General features: G+C 39.0%; 1 protein-coding gene across 1 annotated transcript in view; it reads left to right on the top strand.

Annotated features, from left to right (window-relative positions):
• Positions 1 to 22,059, top strand: part of LOC121330478 (G protein-coupled receptor kinase 4-like) — a 56,666-nt gene extending 34,607 nt beyond the window's left edge. Inside the window, exons 3-16 of the mRNA XM_041277024.1 lie at positions 3,530 to 3,642; positions 6,248 to 6,325; positions 6,695 to 6,795; positions 10,194 to 10,286; positions 12,445 to 12,508; positions 12,871 to 13,011; positions 13,932 to 14,122; positions 16,363 to 16,400; positions 16,604 to 16,693; positions 17,325 to 17,533; positions 17,891 to 18,028; positions 19,838 to 19,975; positions 20,589 to 20,720; positions 21,138 to 22,059. Coding sequence (XP_041132958.1) covers positions 3,530 to 3,642; positions 6,248 to 6,325; positions 6,695 to 6,795; positions 10,194 to 10,286; positions 12,445 to 12,508; positions 12,871 to 13,011; positions 13,932 to 14,122; positions 16,363 to 16,400; positions 16,604 to 16,693; positions 17,325 to 17,533; positions 17,891 to 18,028; positions 19,838 to 19,975; positions 20,589 to 20,720; positions 21,138 to 21,191 — 1,580 coding nt within the window. The 3' untranslated portion in view covers positions 21,192 to 22,059. The remainder of the gene's footprint in view (positions 1 to 3,529; positions 3,643 to 6,247; positions 6,326 to 6,694; positions 6,796 to 10,193; positions 10,287 to 12,444; positions 12,509 to 12,870; positions 13,012 to 13,931; positions 14,123 to 16,362; positions 16,401 to 16,603; positions 16,694 to 17,324; positions 17,534 to 17,890; positions 18,029 to 19,837; positions 19,976 to 20,588; positions 20,721 to 21,137) is intronic.
• The last annotated feature ends 357 nt before the right edge of the window (positions 22,060 to 22,416 follow it).

Below are 22,416 nucleotides of genomic sequence, written 5' to 3'. Positions count from 1 at the left end.
TGTAGGAGGCAAGCTGTGGAAACCGAATTAGTATGAAATGTAAAATCTTTCAAATGATTCTTCCCTCCAGTTTTTGTCCACTGCTTCGTCTTGTCATGCCTTCAGTCACCACAAAGATACTGCTGTTTGTGCAAGATTTAGTTTTTTTTAATGAATTAGTTCTGTATGGATGTCAAGATTTGCAGGGATTTACTTTTAAAGCCACATTCTCAATCAGGAATGTAACACACAAGGGACCGGGTGATGCACTGGATTTTGTCATTAAGAAAGACATTAACCTCTGTCTGTGGGCTCTAGTTTAAATCCACAAACTGTACTGCTGGAGCGGCTGAATAGCATTGCTAGTGGTTTCAGTCTTGCTCTCTAGTAGAAGGAAATTGCCCTCTGCTTTAATAAATAACGCTGAGATTAACCTTTCACTGGAACATGCCCTGTTCCAGATCTTTTTTTTAGCAAGACAACAAATTCATAGCTCGGAGCAAAGAGGCTGGCACACTAACCCTAACCCTAACCCTAACCCTAACACAGCCAACAAAACTACATTCTGAGCCATTGAAAGCAAGGGTCAGCGTAAAAGTGAAAAACAGGTTTTTTAGGGTGAAAAAAAGAAACGTGTGTGTGTGTGTGTGTGTGTGTGTGTGTGTGTGTGTATATATATATATATATATATATATATATAATATATATATATATATATATATATATAATAGATAATGAAGATTTCTACATAAAGTAGGAATAACAGTACAAGGAATAACAGTACATGAAATCTCCCCTTCTGAACCAGCCTGATATAAAGACCAACTCTTTGGAGATAATGTAAGACTGCTTTCCCAGGACTATGGCCAGCTCTGTTACTGTATGGGTATTTGCCCCCTAAAGACCTGAAACTTGAATATTGTATACCAACGCTGCTCAACGAGCCTGTAACACAGTCATGCCCCGCCCCCGAGGGTACAAAAGGACTGCACTCACAGATCTCAACGTCATTTATCCTTCTAGACTGACCTGATCGGAGAGGCTGGTTCAGATAAGTACTTGCTTGAGTTAGTTGCTTCTAACTGTATAATTTTTGCAAATTATTGTGCTTTACAAAAATGTATGCGATATTACCAAACGCTGTAATAGTTTTACTAATTATGCGTATATTGTGCACTACAGGCTGCATAGCTCCAGCTGGAGTTATTTTGTTTCTCATTTTGTCTTTTGTCTAAAATAAGAGATGTGTTATATTATTTCTGTAAGTGTTTTATTACTATTTTTTGTGGTGAAAGATGCAATGCAACCGGAAGAGTAGCCCAGGCAGAAAAACATCATGACGGACCTCCTCATCTTCCTCTACTGTCCATCGCCGCCTCTGAGGAGGTGGGCGAATGGTTCCCATCTGAGGACGTGGAGTCTGAAAGCGTATTCCCTTCTACCACTGATCAAGAGGGCCAGTGCGATTTTGCAAGTGTCCTGGCCTACAGAAATTGAAACAAGGCAGTCGATGATGAGCCTACTGCCTCTCCTGTATCTCCCCCCCACCCCCTGGTCACCCGAATTTTCTTTTTTAAATCCAGTATTCCTGGGATCATCCTGCAGCAGCTTCTGCAATTTCTCGGTCGATAGATGCTCTATATAGGGTGCATAAAACGGAAAAGCTGGGCTTCTATTGCCACCTTGGTCCAGGCGCCTAATTTAGCCAAGGACGCTACCTGCCCTAACAAACAGTGCCGGGTCTCTGAGGTAATCCTCAACTGAGCCTAGGCAGTTATAACAGCATCTTGGTAGCCTACCAGTCCCATTTGCTGAGGTCCCTTTCTGAGAGTCACAGACTCAAACCGCACCAGTTGGACGAGCCGCACCTGGTTAACAAGAACCTGCTCCTTGTGTCCAAGCTCAGCGGCCAGGCTGTTGGTACGAACCTGGCTGTGCTGGTAGCTGCACGTATGCAGCTATGGCTTTCCCAGGCACGTGTGTCTGACTGGGACAAAGCATGCTGTTAGATGCCCCAATTACACAAGGGCATATGTTTGCTACAGCGCTCTCTCCACGAAGGAGCTGGTTTGCCTGCTTCCCAAACGACCACCAGTGGCAAACTGGTGCCATAGTCTCCAGCTGTCTCAAAGACCGGCTGTACTCGCTGTCTGAAGAGTCAACGAATGCCTTCCCAAACAGTCTGCTATTTAGGAGTGTGCTTGGACCCCAGGGCCATGCTGTCGGGCAGCAGAGTGCTGAGAATAGCCACCTGCTTGGAGCTCTTTCAGCTCAGCAGAGCACTAAAGGTAGTGATGTTCCAGAAACTTCTGGGCCTGATGGCAGCAGCTTCCCAGACTCTTCCAGCCGGCCTGGTTCAACATCACATTTTTTTTCAGCCCATGTTGAACCATGACTGCCTATTGACAGTGTCTCATCACTGTTTAAAGGCACTCTCTTGGTGGAAACAGCCATCCTTTCTATGCCTAGGCGTAGCGCTGGGCATTATCACCAGAAGTGAGGTCGTCGTCGTGGACGTGTCGAGCTTGGGGTGGGGCTCTGTGTGGAATGGTTGGGGTGCACAAGGTTTGTGCAAACCTTGATTTACCTCTTTGCCTCCCAGGAATCAACCCACTGTCCCCTCTGGTTCTCCATAATAGGAGACGGGGACCCACTGGCGATAAATGCCGAACAGCATCCCTTCTGATCTACTGTGTTGTCCTCAGATGTGACCACACATGTCTTTTGAAGTCTGAAAAAACACTTATGGGACCGTGTTTTGTCTTTTGAAAGGGAAGTGTTACATTCAAACATTATCCCACACTGTGGAAGCATATTGACTGCAACAGCGCCCATACATACTGTATACCACAATTTAGAAATGTACTTGCTGTACATACATAGTACTGTATGTAGATAAACTTATATGTTCATTATTCTGTTTATCCAAATTACTAAATGAACGTTTCATATGTCTGTAATCTTTGGGATTTCTCTCTGTGTGTATAGTGATGCTATCTTCTTATGACCTGCGTGTCCGCATGCATATCGCATTGTAACCTTTTGAAATGTTAATCCAGGATAAATCTGGCTATTGTTAAATTAAACAAAGAGTAAACTATGTGCAGTATGAATACGTAACCTAAAACACTAATTGGAGAAACCAGAAAAACTATGTTATTCTTCTAATGGACAAAAGGTTTCTTTTTTAAGCTGCATTTACATTTGAAATATTTTACCTCACCTTTTAGTGGTAACACAGCAGCATTGAGCAAAAATAACACATGAACAAAACAAACATGGTGAATATGCATAGTGAGTAGTGTTACTTTTCAAGGACCAAAAAGCTGTGTGTATCTAAATTAAAAATAATTCAGACAAACTATAAGAGGCTGCACTAAAATACTGATTTAAAAATAATAATTAAAAAAATGTATACAGTTGTACAAACTTAGAACTGTGGTAAACGCTATGGGAAACATTTTAGTTGTATTGTTTTGTGTAGTCAGACTCTCAATGTATTTATGCTTCATACTTTTTACACTGTGGTGTATTTTTCTTTTTTCCGCAGAAAGGGATTACTCCAGTCTCTGTGAGAAGCAGCCCATTGGGAGACTTCTCTTCCGACAGTACTGTGATACGAGGCCAGAGCTGAAACGGTGTGTTGAGTTCTTAGACGCAGTGGTAAGTGCTTTTCCCTCTACCTCATTCAGACATTTCCTGTACAGCTAGTTATTAGACATGATGCTGCGATGTCTGGACAGAGAGTTTCCAAGTTTGAGGCCTGACTTTGAGATTTACAGTAGAATCTAATGTATTACCCAAGCCAGCCATAACATGACCTGTGGTGAAGCAAAGAGACAATTTCCTTTGAATTAAAGTTTATTATTATGCAATAGCTAATCTTTATAATTGAGATTCAGATTTTGATCATGTCTGACAGATGGTTGGTTGGCACTATTAATGTATGTATTTTTTAGAGTAAAGTGAAAGATAAGCAAGGTTCTGTCTGGTTACGATCAGGCACAGTGCTGGCAGGCGTCATTACAGATAAGCGAGGTTCTGTCTGGTTACGATCAGGCACAGTGCTGGCAGGCGTCATTACAGATAAGCGAGGTTCTGTCTGGTTACGATCAGGCACGGTGCTGGCAGGCATCATGACAGTTCCCCCTCGGAGCTCTGCTATGCAGGTCTGACTTTACACCAAGTTTTGCAATAGCAAGAATGGTGTCTACATCATTACCACTGATTTAATTTAAGTGGGGCTCTGCTCCCAAACTAATTTTAAGCCCCAATCCACAGGGGCTCTTGTGTACATGAACCAATTCCAATTGAAAGGTCACATTTTTACTTCATGTAGAAATACCTGTACATCGAACCATCTTTACTATTATGGGAACATAATTATGGAAAACTAAAGGTCTCTCTCTCTCTCTCTCTCTCTATAGAGAGAGAGATAGATAGTGAGAGAATCATCATCTTCAGCCTTTTTCAATCCACTTTTGGATGAAGGCCTCCCCAAGATTCTTCCACAAAAGCCTGTCTGCTGCATGTCTCATCCACATTGCTCCAGCATGTTTCCTAATTTCATCATCTTTTTGGTTGCTTTATATCTCTTGGGATCCAGTCTAGTATCTCCTTGGTCCAGCGATGGTCTGCTCTTCTTGCTACATGTCCAACCCACTGCCATTTCAGTTTTTTTTCGCTGTTATAGTAACATTGCATACTTTTGTTTGCACTCTTATTCATTCCTTCCTTTTCCTGTCTCTTGTTATTCTCAGCATGCATCTTTCCATACTCCGTTGAGTCGTTTGTAATTTTTTAGTCATTAAGGTTTCTCATCCGTAAGTTAGCACTGGCAGCACAAATTGGTCAAAGACTTTCCTCTTGAGGCATAAGGGTAGTTTCCCTTTCAGAACCGTGCTTAATTTTCCAAAGGCACTCCAGCCCATTTTTGCTCTTCTGTTGATTTTGCATATTTGGTTCTCCGTTGCCGAAACAAACTGTCCTAAGTATAGGTAGTTATTGACTTCTTCAAGCTTGATCCCACTGACTTCAATTACCTGTGGAGTGGTATATTTATTGAACATGACTTGAGTCGTCTTCAGGTTCATTTTCAAACCCTCTTTGATGCTAGCCTCGTGTAGTGTTCTTGTATTCTTGTTTGTAATTCTTCTGGGCATGTTGTAAATATGAGGATGTCGTCAGCACACCGTAGGTGATTCAAGTATGCTCATAGATTTTGTTTATCTCGATTGCTTCATCTTTTTGCAGATCTTGAAGAGCACTGAATCTATTCTTCAGTTCCAGTTTCGCTCTCTCCAGTGCTGTGTTTAGGTGTTGTCACTTCCTGTGTTAAAATTGTTCAATACTGAGACATCTTGCACGGTGTGCTTCTCGTTGATGAGTATGTAGTCAATTTCATTCTTCACTCCGTTGGGTCCTCTCTATGTCCATTTCCTGATGGGTTTCTTCTGGAAGAAGGTGTTCATGATGAATACGTTCTTGTTCTCTGCAAATTCGACTAGTCTGTTGCCCCTCTCGTTCCTGTCGCCATATCCAAATTTGCCAACCGAATTCTTGTCTTCTTGCTGGTCTCCTATTTTGGCGTTGAAATCGCCGATGATGATTTCATCTGAATAGCTTGTTGTTGGCGAATGTACTTGGATGACGTGAAGTTCATACTTCCTTGAAACTTTCACTGTCAGTCTTGCATACCTCTCTGATGCGCTGTCAATCTACTACATTATTCTTAATACTCTGTAGACAATCAATCAAGTGCCTCCTGTTCATCCATCTGTAGTGCCTCGGTAGAAGAGAAGATGAGCACTCTTTTAGTAGTCCATCGTCTTTTCGCCATAGTTCGCTTAGTCCTATGATGTCCCACTTGATTCTTCCAAGTTCTTCCAACTCCTGAAGTCTTGCTTCACCTGAAAGAGAGCTGCAGTTGTACGTGGCCAGGGTTATTGTTCTGTGGCAGCCTAAAATCGGAACCCAGTGATTCTTAGCATCCACTGCCTTAATGCATAACTGGCTGGTGTGCGTGTGCGTGCGTGAAAGAAAAGCAACCAGTGATAGATTTGTAAGAAGAATATTATTTTATAAATTGCCTGATCCTCTGAAAGATTTACAAACATTCCCGCCTTTAATGAACCTTGTGCACTTTTTTCTCAGAATCATTAAAACCGCTCTTAATGGTCAGTTTGCTATTGATTCGGTTGGATTCCGTTAGCAAAGCACTGTGGGTATTTGTGTGGAGATGCTCACATGAGGTTTCTGTCCTCGGCAGTCGGAGTATGAAGTGGCGCCAGATGAGAAGCGCAGATACTGCGGGTTGAAGGTTTTAGACACATACTTCAATAATGGGGTGAGTTTATTTATTTATTTATTTATTAAGTTATTGAAATCCATTTTCTTACTGTTTTCACTGCTTCCGCTATCTTTGTTTATAGTAGTTGTCATAGCTAATACATTTTATTAAACGGTAGCTAACAATTTAATTTTCTTTAGATTTTTTTTTTTTTAACTCCTTTACATTTTTATAACATTTTCAATATAACAATCAAATACTGTTTTTTTTTTTTTTTTTTTTTTTTTTTTTTTTTTTTAATTCTTTGATAATTCTGTGTTCTCACTTGAGAGCCGCGACTTTTGATAGAGTCTCTTTTTGTTTTGTTGTTCCTACATTTCTGAAAAAATTCAGTTAGTGTAATGTATCTCTATGTCTCTGTTTTAGTCGGCAGCCCATTTACCAGAAATACCTCAGGAAGTAGTACGGGAATGCAGAGAGACGCTGGAGCAGGCTCCCTGCAAAGAGCTCTTTAAAGACTGCACTAAGTATGTATATAATCTCATATATGCTACTAATCACAGATGAAGTGAAATGAATTCCAAATATTTAATAGTGATTAAACAGTCACACTTGAGTTTTATTGGCAGGAGAAACGTTTTTCATTCAGCCTAAGTCTCTCCATCTAGTAATTCTCCCTATTAGCTTATGATGTGTCCTGAGCTTGTGTAGCTTGATGTGACCGCCTATGTGTCCTGTAATTAGGACTTTAACTTGTGTTTTGGGTTTTTAATGTCCTGAAAAGGTTGCAGCATTCCTCCTTCATGACAAAGCCCTGAAACTTCCCAACTAGTTTTCCATTTTTTTTCCTGGAGCTTGTACCCTGGACAACCAACTGTGAATAAACTCCACTCCCCTCCTGGAAAATGTGAAGGCCAATATTATGTGTTCTCTTTGACATCTATTATCCATAGTGTATAAGGAATGAACCATTATAATCAGAGAGGTAGGGTACCCACTCTTATCAACACTCTTCAAGGGACAGAGTCCTGTCTACAGGGTAATTACACCAGTCCTTTCTCTGGTACCCTTTACACTCCTCAGAGGAGTTTGGTACCTTGATTTGTGAAACTTCAGTCATTGCAAGAATTTGACAACTCAAGATGACATGTACTTGCGCTGGTGGCTTCAATTATAGTGCTCTGTAAAAATGAAACCGAATTGAAATGATTTCCAGTATGCAGGAACATTTTAGCCCCTACTGTTTTTTCACAAGACAGTAATTGGTCAATGGTTTAGTTATTTTTGACCTGAAGGGAGCAAGAGAGATCATTGCAAGGCAACCAAAAGCCTGCAGAAAGAGCAAGGTTATGCTTTTATTCCACACTAAGAAAAAATGAGAGTGGATTCAGGCAACAGTATGTAAATAGGTTGTATGCAACCAGTTTGCTGATTTTTGGACACCCAGCCTACCTGCTAAGCAAAAAATTGATTTGATAAAGTTAAATAAAAAAAAAAAAAACAATGATGTTGGAAGGTCAGACAACTTTAAAGAATTGTCTGGCTGTTTTATTTGAATATTGAAACCATTTTAGCTGACAGTATAACAGTATATTTTTATTTTAAAAGGCAATAAATTATGATATTGTTTAGGGTGTAACAGATTACATATATTGGGACGGTAGGTTGCTATTTAGTTTTTAAAGCTACGAGTGACTCAAGCACTAATACAGAAAAATCCTTTCCAGATGTTGTACAATTTGGAGATTTGTTTGTGTGAACTCTGCTGTGGTTAAAAGGTCTGTTACTGTGTTTATTTTTTTTTTGTACAATGCAACTTTTTTTGCAGCTTTTAAGCAAGTTAACAGCTACATCAGTACACATTATATATATTTCCCAGCACTCACTCTAGAATATAACAAAAGTAACAAATAGCAGGAGGTCATGTGGCCCAGTGAAGCTCGTCCTGTTTCTAATTACTGTTTGGTCCCAGTACCGCATCCAGACTACTCTTGAGGGTTCTCAATAAGTATCCTTTTGATTCTCTGAAATTTAAACATCTTCCAGGCGAAATAAACCTATTTCCGGCAACATTTGTTAATACTAGCTGCTGGCCATATCTCAGAAGGCATTTGAGATACCTGCCTCGTCTTTGTAAAGTTCAAAAAAATGTCTGAGGCAAGACTCAGAGCTTCATCTCATTCTGATACAGAGAACATATGGTTAGTACAGTCCTGGAGAAAGATCACTTAGAAGCACTTGTAATCATCATAAAAAGAACAGGTGAAAATAATAACATAAATTACAGTTGCTATTTGCCCTTTTGGAAGGGAGTCATTTGCTAAATGGTTAAGACAAATGGCCCAAATTTTGTATTTAATAGCTGCATTAAGAACAGTTCCAGGAAAGAAACAGGTTGTGGTTTGTTTTCATAAATTTTGGCCAGCTAGCTTATTTAAAATTCATTTTTTGAGACTAGTTGTTTAGAAAAAAAAACTAGCTGTTGTTGTTTGAAATACCTGTTGGTAAAAAAGTATAATGTAAGAAGTTGTGTTGCTGTGAACAGGTACCGTACACATCCTGTCAGGCCCGACATCTGGTTTTGCTCTTTTCCTTTTATAGTGTGTGTTTTTACCTTGCTTTACAAAGCTGTGTACCAGAGCAAAGTGTGCCCTTTCTGTTAAATATATTCTATTGTTAACAATTTTTAACCATAAGAATGGGCTCAAGTCCAAGATGTTGGTCACACTGTTCTGTGCAATCAATTTGGACTTGTCCGCATGTGTTATTTGTAGTCCATTGTCTCTGCCCCTTTTATTTATTATTTTATAGCTTGGTTTTGAACAAACAGCTTAGCCTGAGGAGGCAATGCAGTGTCGCTTGAACCCAGGATCCTTAGCCTCTTCGACCCTTGCTTTAACCATTCTAGCAAGCCACCTATTTTTAGCTTAAGTCTTTTAACACTGTACTGCATCCCTGTTATAACTAGGAATGTGCCTTGCTGCAGAAAGCTTTGGTCAAATCATTTTACTGTTTAGCTTTTATGAGTGCCTCAGTAGAGTCCTAGCCCCGTCATGGTCTGTCAGTCTCTTTTGGGAACCACGAGTTTCCAGATGGCATGAGATTCACAAAGGCAGTGAAGTTTGTCCTGCAGAAGAGTGGTGGAATGGGCCGGTTCACACCCTGAACTTCTGATGATCTTGACATCACTCTCATCTAAAATTGGCAGTGCTATGAACCCTCACATAAATATCTCGATTGCTGCAGGATAACTGAAATACACAATTGCTGTAGGCACCTAACCCCAATAAAAATGAAAATACCTGCCATAGCAATGTTTTATGTATATATTGTTTATCCAGCTATAGGTACTATTTTTGGTGGGGTTATGGCATCAACATTTCAGACTGTTAGAAGTATTTTAAGAAACTAAGAAAAATTTAGACAATGGAAAACAGTTTCTTGCTAGATACACTGCTAGTATGAAGAAAAAAAATACTACTACTAATAATATTATTAGATACAGTGAGTGTTTATTTCAATCTAAACTGTAGGTATTATTGGGTTGTTTTTAGAACACTAGAGAAATAGTAAGACAGCAAGGAATTATTTTGAAATCGAAATGGTCAATATCCAAAATTTCACTAGATTAATTCCTGCTGGTATGAAAGAGTGTGACTCTGCTGACCCTTTTTATCAACAAAAAACTAGTTGTGTAAACTATTTGCTTCTCCTATGCTACCTTTTTCATCCAACTCAAGCAATGGATCTCCAGCCTTTATCCAGCTTCCCCCTGAGATTTGGTTAACTGAGTGGGGTCCGAGTTCAGGCAGGCCCAAGTTCACTCACACGGTGGCTTTCCTCTCCAGCAGTGTTTGCTTTTGCCAACAAGTATCTGGCAGTAACAGCTTTGCACTTTTTATTTTTTCTGTCTTTTTTTTTCCAGAATCGTTCATGAATATCTCAGCGGAGTGCCGTTTTCACAGTACCAAGAGAGCATGCATTTTTCACGCTTTTTACAGTGGAAATGGTTAGAAAGGTAAGTCTGGGAATGGACAATTCTGAACCTATTGAGTTCAAGAGAAATTCCCATTCCCTTTTTAACCAATTCCAATTCCTTCAGATGAATTATTTTCAAGGACTTGGAATTGGAAATGATGAAAAGGGAATTGGAATTGAAATTGGGAATTGGAAATGGAACTGGAATTGGAAAAAAAGAAAACTAACCCCACCAGTGTTCAGGAGCTGCTCTTCAGTTCAAGAGCCTGATTCCTGTTCTTTGCTGGCAATATACAGCAGTGATTAAGATGGTGCTGGCAATGGCTGTCCTGATATAAAGAGACACGTGGGCGGATATAGCCGACAGTGCGTAACTCTGTGAAGAGCTGTTCCTGAATGCACTTGAACACAGACCTAATAAAAAAAAAAAAAAAAAAAAGGTATATTTGAGTAATTTCAATAGGATTCACAGGAAATTATTGTAACCATTATACAGCTATACAAGCGACAATAAGACTAAGAACATTGTATTTAGAGGTTATGAGAATGCAGGTATCATGAAGCAAACTTTAGGGAAACATTTATAAAAGTTCCCCATAGTAAAAGCATAGCGACGTGTAATAAAGCACAGTAAAAGCCTGGTAAAATACAGGCAAACAGTGTAAAGAATAACGAGGTATGGTAAAGCACGTTATTAAATGTCGTAAATGAACAGTATACTCATGGAAAAACTGCCAAAATACAGTGGTAAATTCTTATAAGGGACATAGCATATTCTTAAGTGCCAGCAACCTGTGTGTTTACATGGTCTTATCTTTATTGCTGTTCAAAATGGCTGTATTTATATAAATATCTATATGCGTTATGTGTGTGTGTAAATGTGTCAAGATACCGTTCTGTATTTTCAAGGATAACGCACCAGTCCAAACTTCCCAGTGTATAAAGGAAGTAAATTAGGGTGGGAAGCAAGTTCATGGTACAATATCCCTCAAGTTGAATTTTCCACTGCTGATGTACAATTCATTTAAAGAGTGTCATGCATGTCAGAAAAAAATTAACATGTAGTTTGGTTTGTTTTGTCAAATGGCCCATTAGCCATGTAGAGACATAGCATGTTTACATGTGGTGATGAGTAGCCTCTTTAGCGCAAGGAAAAACTGGCATTTTCTGAAATGAATCACATATTTTAATGATATAGGGAAACAAGCTGGTATCGGATATCTGTACTGTATAATGTTAAATTAGAATTTTTACTTTGAGTTTTTTTTTTCCTCTCTTGGCCTTACAATTGTTGCTAAATTGAGGCATATTGCATTGTGCTCAAAAATGTGGTTTGACCACTTTGTAATTCTGTGGTACCGCTGCAGTGAACAAACTGCTTAATATGAACCTTGTTTTGTCTTAAAGGGGTTGATAGTCAAGCAGTCTCACAGAGACACACAAAATCCCTTCACGATTGTCATACTTAAAATTGGTTAGGAATGGTTTGCACATGGCTGAAATACCACTTAAAACTACAGCAGCACCTGTCAAATCCAACTGACTTGGTTCCAGGGGTCCATTGGATAGGTACAAATGTCCTGTTTCAGAGGGAGTCATTGCACTACATTGTAGTTGCTTTATTAACCTCTGGGCATTATACATTAGAAATGCCAGATGCACCAGTGTGTCTAAAATACCAAAGTACAGTACTACACCTACACTATACAAAGAAAATAAGTGACAATTATCGCAAAACAAACCACTGTAATGTAGCATTTGGCAATTTACAAAACAGCATTCTAAAAATGGTCCTTATGCTTTCTCAGTCTAATCCAGGGTAATTATATTAATCCCTTGTTTTAAACTGGGCAATTACTTGAAGTGACAGCATATAAAAGGTGAAACTGAATTTCCAAACGCACTGTTCTTGTTTTATCTGCAACTGAATACATTCTGCCCTGACCCATGGTAAAATGTGCATTGATCAGTTTACATCAGCACTGGTTAGTTGATAGCAGCCTTTTGTAAATTACACATTGCAGAGGTCAATTTGTTATCAGTCTCAGAGGGTGTTGTATCTTGCCGGATGAGATATGAGAGGTCCTACTGTAATCTGCCAGTATCGTGAATTTCACGTTGCATTTAAACTTGGTAGTTACCAGGTATTGCATGGAGGAATAACAGTTCTTCTTGCTGTTTTTTTTATTTTTTTTTAGGCAACCTGTAACCAAAAATACCTTCAGGCATTACAGGGTACTGGGAAAGGGTGGATTTGGAGAGGTGAGTGTGATATCAGTGACCTTTTATAACCTGTAGTTTATTTAAGAAAACCAGCAGTTATATTTAATCTAATTTATTTTTGCATTCATACTTACCTTTTCATCTTTTATTCTAATTTGAAATTTTCCCTTTTCACCTAAGAAGTTGTTGGTTTTAAAAGTGTTTACCAAGTTAGGCAGTGCACAATACCTGCATTCAGAATTTGGAATAGTGTGCATATTGATTGGTGCGAGGATCGCTGCAGTCCTCTGCAGCCGTCATCTTCTCCTGTGAGCCAGAAGTCTTCCAAACTTCAGAAAGCAATCTGTAGTCGCATGTAGTGTGAGTTCACTCGAGTGTTTGTCATGCCATTTCTCTCTCAGGTCTGTGCCTGCCAGGTCCGTGCTACCGGTAAGATGTACGCCTGTAAAAAGCTTGAAAAGAAAAGAGTAAAGAAGAGAAGAGGTGAAGCAATGGCATTAAACGAAAAACGAATTTTAGAAAAAGTTAACAGTAGCTTTGTAGTAAGTATCCCCTTTTTTTATTTAACATTTTCACAGACACTTTAGAACATGACACGTTGTAAGTCTTGGCATAAAGTATTTTTGTTACTGGGGGCACAAGGGGCATGATTTTAATAGGCTGTGATACACTCATCCGTACTGTAGGTCCTATGTCCTTTGGTACAGGACATGTGCCTAAAATTGCTGCCTATAGAGTTGAGGGCCACCATGGGCACCCAAAAGTACCCATACTACATTGCCATTCAAATTCCTTCAGGGAAATAGGGGTGGAATTCTGCAGCTAAATCTATTTTCCAGAAGGTCAGTGACTACTTTTGAGACAGTGTTCATACTGAGACAGCAAAAATGAAGCCCTGGATTTGGAAGCACCTGCCTTTAATTGTCCCTCTACCAAAGGGTGTCCGATCTACTGTCCTGCCTGCAGTATCATATGTATGAGCAGCCGCAGAGGAAGGAAACTCCTCCCCAGAGTTTGGTTCCCTTGAGCTGGAACGACTTGGCGGCCCTCCTTTTTCTTATTTGTTTTCCAAGTATTTAGTCAGCAGAAACAACCAGTAGTGGCAGGCCATTTTGCTTTTTAGATTGTGCAAGTTCTTTTACGGGTATTACAGAGATGAAACATCAGAAATAAACAAAGCTATGGACTCAAGTTCAGTGAACTGTGATCGGAATTGCAGAGCAGTTTAACCAGTTCTAGGTTTTACTTTGAGTTTCGCCTGAAACTGCGGCCTGCTAGTATAAAATATTGTCTGATTTAAATTAATAAAATGTTAAACGTAGTTTTATTAAATATATTGGCATATATTCTGCATCTTTTAGAGTCATCTTTCTGTTAAATAATAAACACTTTTCTTTTTGCATTCAGGCACACTATTAGGACCCTAATTTTTGTTCCCATTCTTTTATTTTTTTTTGTCCAGGTTAATTTAGCCTATGCCTATGAAACCAAGGATGCACTTTGTTTAGTATTAACCATAATGAATGGTGGGGACTTGAAATTCCACATCTATAACATGGGAAACCCTGGCTTTGAAGAGGAGAGGGCCATCTTCTACGCAGCAGAGATCTGCTGTGGCCTGGAGGATTTACACAGAGAGCGGATTGTGTATAGGTACTGCACACTTCATTGTCTTGTGAGAGACTGTGATGATTTAAGCTTCTGATTGTGAATCTGTTGCATACCCGTCAACATTTGCGTGATGAAAATACCTATACCAATACCTTGTTTTGGCTTTTAAACTGTAAAGACTACACATTAAATCCAGCTGTAGGCAGGAATGCATTGTTATATTTTTCAGAATTATGTTGTGTTTATTTCATGGGAGGAGTATAGTATATTTTTCTTGGCAGTACTATATGTATCACATTCTAGTGAGATTTAATGAAGTTTCTTTTAAAATATGTATGTTTTTGACGGGTTGTATCACAGCAAAGCATAGTCACTCACAGCCTACTCATCGGGACATGAGTGGATTTCAAAATTCGGTCCACATTATCAAGTTGAGAAGATCCAGTGCCAAAGTAAGACAGTAGATACCAAGTAAGACAGCCAGTACAGGTGGATGGCATGTACATGTCAATCCTGGTGAGTCGTTTTTACATAAAGCAGAAAACTGTAAAATGCACCAATAAAAACCCTGCTTTGGTAGTGTGGACATTAAAAACCCTGCTTTGGTAGTGTGGACATTGTCCCGCTGTCGAATAATACTGTGTAGAGCAAAGACAAATTGAAGACGTCAGATGATAGAGGTTGTAGCTGAATGAGCGGCTGTACTCTCCAGACTAATTCTGAACAGCGGTACTGGTATGAATTTCTATAGGTACTGTAACTTTGCTGTGTTAATACTCTTACATTTGATTGATGCAGTGAGAGTGTTGTATTCATGTGGTTGAACTGCATCAGTTTTCCAACAGAAGTATAGCAGTTTATGAAAACCATAGGGACACGTTGAAGCGTGATTTTTATTAGAGCTTCATTTATTAAGTGTTTTTATATGTTCTCAAGCTTTACTCCCAACGTGGTGTAATGATTGTTTCATAATAGAGCAGTTTATATGTAGCTACCTATTTAATTAGTGAGACTTTTGTTGGAATTAATGCTACTAGACCTATCACTATTGACCACTGTTCACTACACTACTTGGTGCAGAGGAAACGTTTCGTACGAAAGACTTTTCAAATTGGAAAAAGACAACTGAAAAAGGTAATTGTGGATACTGCTTCAACCTGGTGGACCACGTGCATTGAAACTGTTCTCTGCTCAATTCCCTAGTTGTCGCGCGAAGAAATCGCAAAAAGTAGGATTCAATCCTATGTATTTTGTGTTGCCTGGGGTGTGAAAGGTACTCATCAAAAGTATAGGTTCTATTTATTTTGCCACTTCACTGCACATATTCGCTCGTCACATCACGTCTGGTGTGTAGCAGCCTGTGACAGAGTGAAAACAAAAGAGAAACACACTCCATCACTAATGTCGTACATCATTGTATAATGGAAGGACATTATCCTAAAGACCTGTCTTTTTATGTTTTGAATAAATGCGAACATACCGGCAAACTGGTTTAGCTCTGGGTGCAGCCATCTTAGGGAGCACATGCGTTGACGTTGGGCTTTATTATAACCATGAGCGCATTTAATAATAGTTAATGTTGGGGGAAATATATCCTTTAGCTGGGTTTTTAACTATAGCATGCTTAGCTGGTGAGAATGGGTATATAATTTTTAAACCAAGGGAAATGACCCTAACATTGTAATAAGTGTGAATCAGTTAATGCAGATACTGTAACATATTTATAAGACTGTACTTTAATGAAGGTGTAGTGGATTAGTCCTGGGGAGGGTCTAGTGATCAGGGAGGGTATAAGTATAGGTGTAGAGCTCATTTTAGGGACACTAGATTTGAGACTGCAGTGAGGCTGGAGTGACTGAGTAGCTGTGTACGTGGTGTAGAATATCTGTATTAAATACAGGCTTGTGGATTTGTTTTTGTTAAGTTATTAGTGTTTTGAACTGCCAATTCTCACCTGTGACCTTGACCACGATACACGGCCTTTAATGCAAAGTTACCTTTCTGAACTGTTCTTCAGAAAGGAAACATGTTCAGTGTCTGAATCTTCAGTATAATTAGTGCACTTTTCACCAGTGCTGTTACAATGGTTAAAAATAGGACTAGAATGAAGAGAGGGAAGCCCTTGCATGTAGTTCAACCTGTTTTTCACTGTAGTACACAAAGTGTATTACTTCTGTGGCAAGAATACATGCCACTTCCTTCTGGAGTTCAGCCAGAGGTTTGGTCTGAGGTTAAGGGCTTTGTGTTGTAACACATTTTTTTGTTTTTTTTTTTGTTTTCAGAGATTTGAAACCGGAGAACATTCTTTTAGATGACCGTGGTAAGTTAACATAATAACTCCTGTCTATTATGTCTGCCTGTTTGTCTTGCTACTTTACATCACAGGAATTACTCCCTTGCTTAGAAAGCATGTCAATGTCTCTACTGCCATCTACTGGTTTCTCAGAATATTACAAATAGTGTACATGAGCTTTTGACTTGATGAAACTGAATTCCATTTAAAATCCAAACTTCTCTCAACAGGTCATATCCGCATTTCTGACCTTGGCCTAGCAGTCCAGATCCCTGAGGGAGAGACGATACGAGGCAGGGTTGGGACTGTCGGATACATGGGTATGTTTTCGACTGAAAACCTGTCTGACTCGTACTGGTATAGGAAATGTTTATAGGTAAACTTGGGACCCAGTTTAATAAATGTTGAGCAAAGGGAAAGGGTTTTAGAAAACAGCAGAGCCACTGTGGATCAATTTTATTATTGATTTATTAATGTGTTAATTAATCAGTATGTGTTGTTTGTGAGATGCTGTCACACCGTGTTATGTGCTATGAATCCACAGTCACGGCCTTACTAGTTTAAAGAATGTTTTAGGAGCCTTGGCAAGACTGTTACTCAGGTGTTGTTTAAATAGAGACATGAAGTCTATTTTAAGGATCTAAACTGTGGCTGGTCGAAATACTAATGCCTTCTAACCACTGTTGAGATCATTAAAATATACGTCAGACTGATTGATAATATTAACAAAACATGTCAATAGTTTCAAATGGGAGGTTGAGGCCCTGACTGGCCTATTTTTTTTTTTTTTTAAATAGAATGATTTCAGCATAGCATTGTACACAACTCCTGGACACATACCAACATTCCTGTAAAGTAGAGCACTGAGATCTGTTTACACCTGCAGTCAGTCAGCTAGTTAGAGTAGGCTGCTCAAAGACTGATTGTCCTGCCCTGTTCTGGCCCTGGCAGCCCCAGAGGTGATTCTGAATGAGAGCTACACGTTCAGCTCGGACTGGTGGGGGCTAGGCTGCCTGGTGTTCGAGATGATCCAAGGGCAGTCCCCTTTCCGGCGGCGCAAGGAGAGGGTAAAGCGGGAAGAGGTGGACCGGCGAGTGCGTGAGGACCAGGAGGAATACTCGGACAAGTTCTCTGAGGAGGCCAAGTCCATCTGCCGAATGGTGGGTGTGTCTCTGTGTGGTTCTGGATCTTTTTAATTTTATTTTATAAAATTTTTTAAATTAGTATTATTTGTACAGCTAATGTGACTTGAAGTGATTGTAGGTAACCTAATAAATTTTATAAATTGTCCCCACTGTACACATCCATTCACTCTGTTAGCGAAGGTGTAGTTTTGAAATAAATATATGTTTTAGCAAACATGTGACACATCAGTGGAAACGAAGTGATTTTAAGAATCCAAGGTCTGATTGAGAACATTCTCCCCAACTTGAAATATTTACCTGTTCAAATCATTTAGGTAATGGGTCTCCATTGTTGTATGTATTTTTCTTTCTTTCTTTACTTTTGTGCTGTAGTTACTGAATAAAGATCCCAAACTGCGGTTGGGCTGTCAAGGACAAGGGGCCACAGAGGTGAAGCAGCACCCGATTTTCAAAAGCATCCACTTCAAGAGGCTGGAAGCCAACATGCTGGATCCTCCCTTCACTCCTGACGTGAGTACAGAACAGCGTGTCTTAATATTGTGATCTGAAGCTAACAATAAAAGGATCACGGGTTAATTTGAGCAGGAATTGTGGGATACTCTAGAAGGGTCTACAGATTCTGCTTAGGTAGAAGGAAGCTTGTGCCAGGATTGTCACAAAAACACTTTGTATTGTAATGTTTTGATGTAAATTTCTACTCGTGGCTTCGCCAACCTCCCTGCTGCTGAATGGAAGTTGGTCTTAAAATAGGGGTGTGCTGATACTTGAACTCGTAGTTGCCTTTAAGAAGTGTTTATTGGTGGGTATTAAATAAATCCATTCATTAATGTGTTGAATTTAAAACAAGAAAAGCTGTCCTTTCCTCACCTTTACAGAGGAGTACCAGCCAATGGGATTGCTTGGTTTAAACGCTGGTTGGAAGCGAATTGCTGTATTGAGGCTGTAAAGTGTCCATGTACTCATACTCCTAACTGCCTTTAAATACCTTAGATTTAAATATTCAACACCATAAGAACATAAGAAAGTTTACAAACGAGAGGAGGCCATTCGGCCTATCTTGCTCGTTTGGTTGTTAGTAGCTCATTGATCCCAGAATCTCATCAAGCAGCTTCTTGAAGGATCCCAGGGATCAGCTTCAACAACATTACTGGTGAGTTGGTTCCAGACCCTCACAATTCTCTGAGTAAAAAATGTGCCTCCAATTTTCTGTTCTGAATTCCCCTTTGTCTATTCTCCATTTGTGACCCCTGGTCCTTGTTTTTTTTTCAGGTCAAAGTCCCTTGGGTCGACATTGTCAATACCTTTTAGAATTTTGAATGCTTGAATCAGATCGCCACGTAGTCTTTATTCAAGACTGAATTCAGTTTTCTAGATTCAGTTCTTTTAGCCTGGCTGCATAAGACATGCCTTTTAATGTGCTGTCTTTAAAATGTTTGAGGATTAAAAAATCCCTCTTGTAACAATTCTTCAATCTATTTTTGTGGTTTAAAAGTTTTCAATTGAGACAAGGCAAAACATACACGGTGATTTGCCCGTTAAAAGCTGACAATTCCCTTTGAATCAAAAGCACTCTGCAGAATCTAATGACATAATTTAAGAGCATCACCATGTTCAAATGAAATGTCGGTTCCATTTCTTTCTTTTTATTTTTTTTTTTTTAAACCCTACATGAAGACGTCACACGCTGTTATGCTTATGTGTTTATGATGTGGATCTGCATCAACCATGTGAAACTCACCTGTCTACAGATTAAAAGGCGAAAATGTGTTTTTAATTGAAAGCACTTTGGAGATTGTACACACAGCACAAACTAATTCTTTGATTTAAAAGTTTAACCGGCTTTCAATTGAAATGTGTCGGTTCAGTGAGACCTTAATAGAAAATTATTCAGAACTGCTGTATTTGTCCCATCCTCTCTCTCTCTCTCTCTCTCTCTCTCTCTCTCTCTATCATATATATATATATATATATATATATATATATATATATATATATATATATATATAATGAATGATATAAAATGAATGAATGATAAAAACCTATATAACCTGTATTACATAAACAACAAATACATGAAAAACAAAGAAAAAGGACACACTGTAGTATTCTTAATCTAACAAACGTTTCAGATTATTTCCGTGCACTGGAGCCGTTCTGCATAGTTGGTCTGCTGTCCTCCTGAAACCTTTGTACGACTCCCTAGGTGTCCAAGCCTTCAGTTTGAGAGCTGCTGCCCTAGAGCATGCATGGAGATCATTGCAGGTAACTGACTGTTTTAAAACTATGCTTTCTAAAGCTGAGTTTTCCTTCGTGCCGCAGCCTCGAGCAGTGTACTGCAAAGACGTCTTGGATATTGAGCAGTTCTCCACAGTCAAGGGGGTAAACTTGGACCCCACAGACGACGACTTCTATCACAAGTTTGTTACAGGCAGTGTCTCCATCCCCTGGCAGAATGAGGTAATGCATCCTGAAAACAAATAAAGAAATGAGTAACATGTGTTCTCTTTTTGTAGTCTAAATGCTGTGCAGTCATGCGGCAAGCTATATAAAATGTATACATAAAAAACAGGCTGAAGTTTCAATGGTTAATCAGTATTCAGTGATCACAATTACACATTTGTGCTTGTGCCAACCTTGTAATACAGTACTGGAGTGGACTGGCGGATGGACTCTTCTCAAGCACAGTGCCCTCAATATACGTCCCAGTTTAACCAGGATTGTTACAAAATCACTGAGCAGTCACACAAAACTGTGACAACAAGATTACCAGCAGATGGCACTCCAGTAACAGTCTTGTAAAGCAATGCACAGTTGGTGTGACACATTGTTGTGAAGGAAGTTAGTATGTCTAATGTAGGTTTGCGTATTACAGTTTGTTAAGTAATAAGGATGGAGTGCATAAATGACATGGCTTATTTATTAACTACTAGGGATAGTACCTGTTTACCTGTCAAGACGTATCATTCAGAAACCTGAGCCTGTTTTAAGTTAAACTCATTCAGCCATTCAAAACTTTGACTCAAAAGTCACCCAGTTGGACAGCCCTGAATTAAAGTTCCTTCTTTTCCAGATGATCGAGATGGAATGTTTCAAAGAAATCAATATATATGAGACAGATGGAACACTGTGTTCGGATCTTGATGTAAATAAGCCCACCCCCCCGCCAAAGCGAGGCTTCTTTTACAGACTCTTCAGGAGACAGGTAAGCCAGTGTGCAGGTGAATCGGACGTCACGTTGTCAAATTGGAGGACCTTATCGGCACACATTATTGAGTGTTGTTACGGTGTTGTAACCTACAGGTAAACCGTCAAGCCAAACGCCGCTTTTCTCCCGCTGAACTTGAGCAACAGATGTAACTAGGCTGCTGAGCCCTGGTGAACCTTGGATTTGTGAGGCACCTGACCAGTAGGGGTTGCTTAAGTGCCATGAGATGAACTATTACCCCACAAGACAATAGTGCAAAGGTCAATGCAACCATGATCAGCAATCCAGCACAACCAGGATTCAAGCTGCTTTGCCTGCATCAGCCTTTACTAGATGAGACAGCGTGGACCACATCTGATAAGCGTTTTCTTTGACAAGCTGAAAATAATGTTTAACGCTTCTCTCATTCCCCAGGTCTGTTTTAAGGGTGGGTACAGTGATGATGAAGAGGGGCCCTCAAGAATGTAAACTACTATCTCAGCCAAAACATCGCAGTCTTTAAAACAATTTAAAAAATAAAAAAAATGAATGTTACTATATTTATGAAATGTATTATAATTAAAAAAAATACTGTATGAGTTTACAGATTTTGTACATTTGTACTTGAATTATGTCTGTATATTTTCACTAAAAGTTGTATTGTACAAAAAGCCATATAAGTACCACTTGAATGCATACATAATGAATATAAAAATATGTATTTAAACTTTTTTTTTTTTTTTTTTCAAAAGGAGCACGGTAACGGTACCATGAGGTACATTAAATAAAATGCAGCTTTGCCATTTCCCAGTCAGACAGTATGACTTCTTTAGCATTGACATGCAAGTTTAGCTCTGTACCTACAGCTGTATTAATAGAAATATCAGGGGCCATCGTTGGGGCAAGATTTGCAAAGTTGTCCATACGTGTAAATTGTAGCCGATTTTCTCCAGAAATTCATGGTCACATTTGAAGTTGCTGGAAAGATATTAATAAAAAAAAAAATTAATAATAAAAAAAGAGAATCATGAAAATAATAATAATAATAATAATCTGTGAACTCGGTTCTGAAAATGGATTGAGTAAGTCAGTCCTGACGTTTTTGTTTGTTGATATGTTTATATTTAAACTAAGTTTTCTGAACAGTAAAGGGGAAATCTGTAATCCTGTAAATTTATTTTACTGTATAAATGTATAGAAGTAGCTATCAGAAAGTGGGTCAGAGCCCTGCTACCTCTGCATCATTTAGGATATTCACATGTAGTAAAGTAGGATGTACATAGCAAAAAGAAAATGTTGCTAGTTGTACAGCTACTGCCAAAGGTTTTGCATCAACTTAAATTTTAGGATTGAGACATTCTTTAAAAAATAAATAAATAAAAAATGAACATAATTTAGATCTTTTATTTAACATCTTGTTAGCAAAGAAACTACAAAATTATATCTAGCAGAAGCCATAACAGTAGTACAGTGTTTCATGTTTGATTTCGAGATGTCCTATTTTTCCAGTTTTGTCAGTTTGTTGTAGTATGTGGAAAAGTACAAAGCGGTATTCAGCGTGTTTCATTCGACTTTATGAAACAAAATTGGTTAATCCTACAGAGGGATGCAAAACTTTTGGCCATAGCTGTAGTATTTGAGAGCTGAATTAGGCATGGTATCCTACAAATCTATAGAGTAATGTGGAGATACAGGGTTAGCTTAACACATGATG

Source organism: Polyodon spathula, chromosome 2 (assembly GCF_017654505.1).
Source record: "Polyodon spathula isolate WHYD16114869_AA chromosome 2, ASM1765450v1, whole genome shotgun sequence".
NCBI classification, from domain to species: Eukaryota; Metazoa; Chordata; class Actinopteri; order Acipenseriformes; family Polyodontidae; genus Polyodon; species Polyodon spathula.
This window is presented reverse-complemented; position numbering and strand designations above follow the sequence as displayed.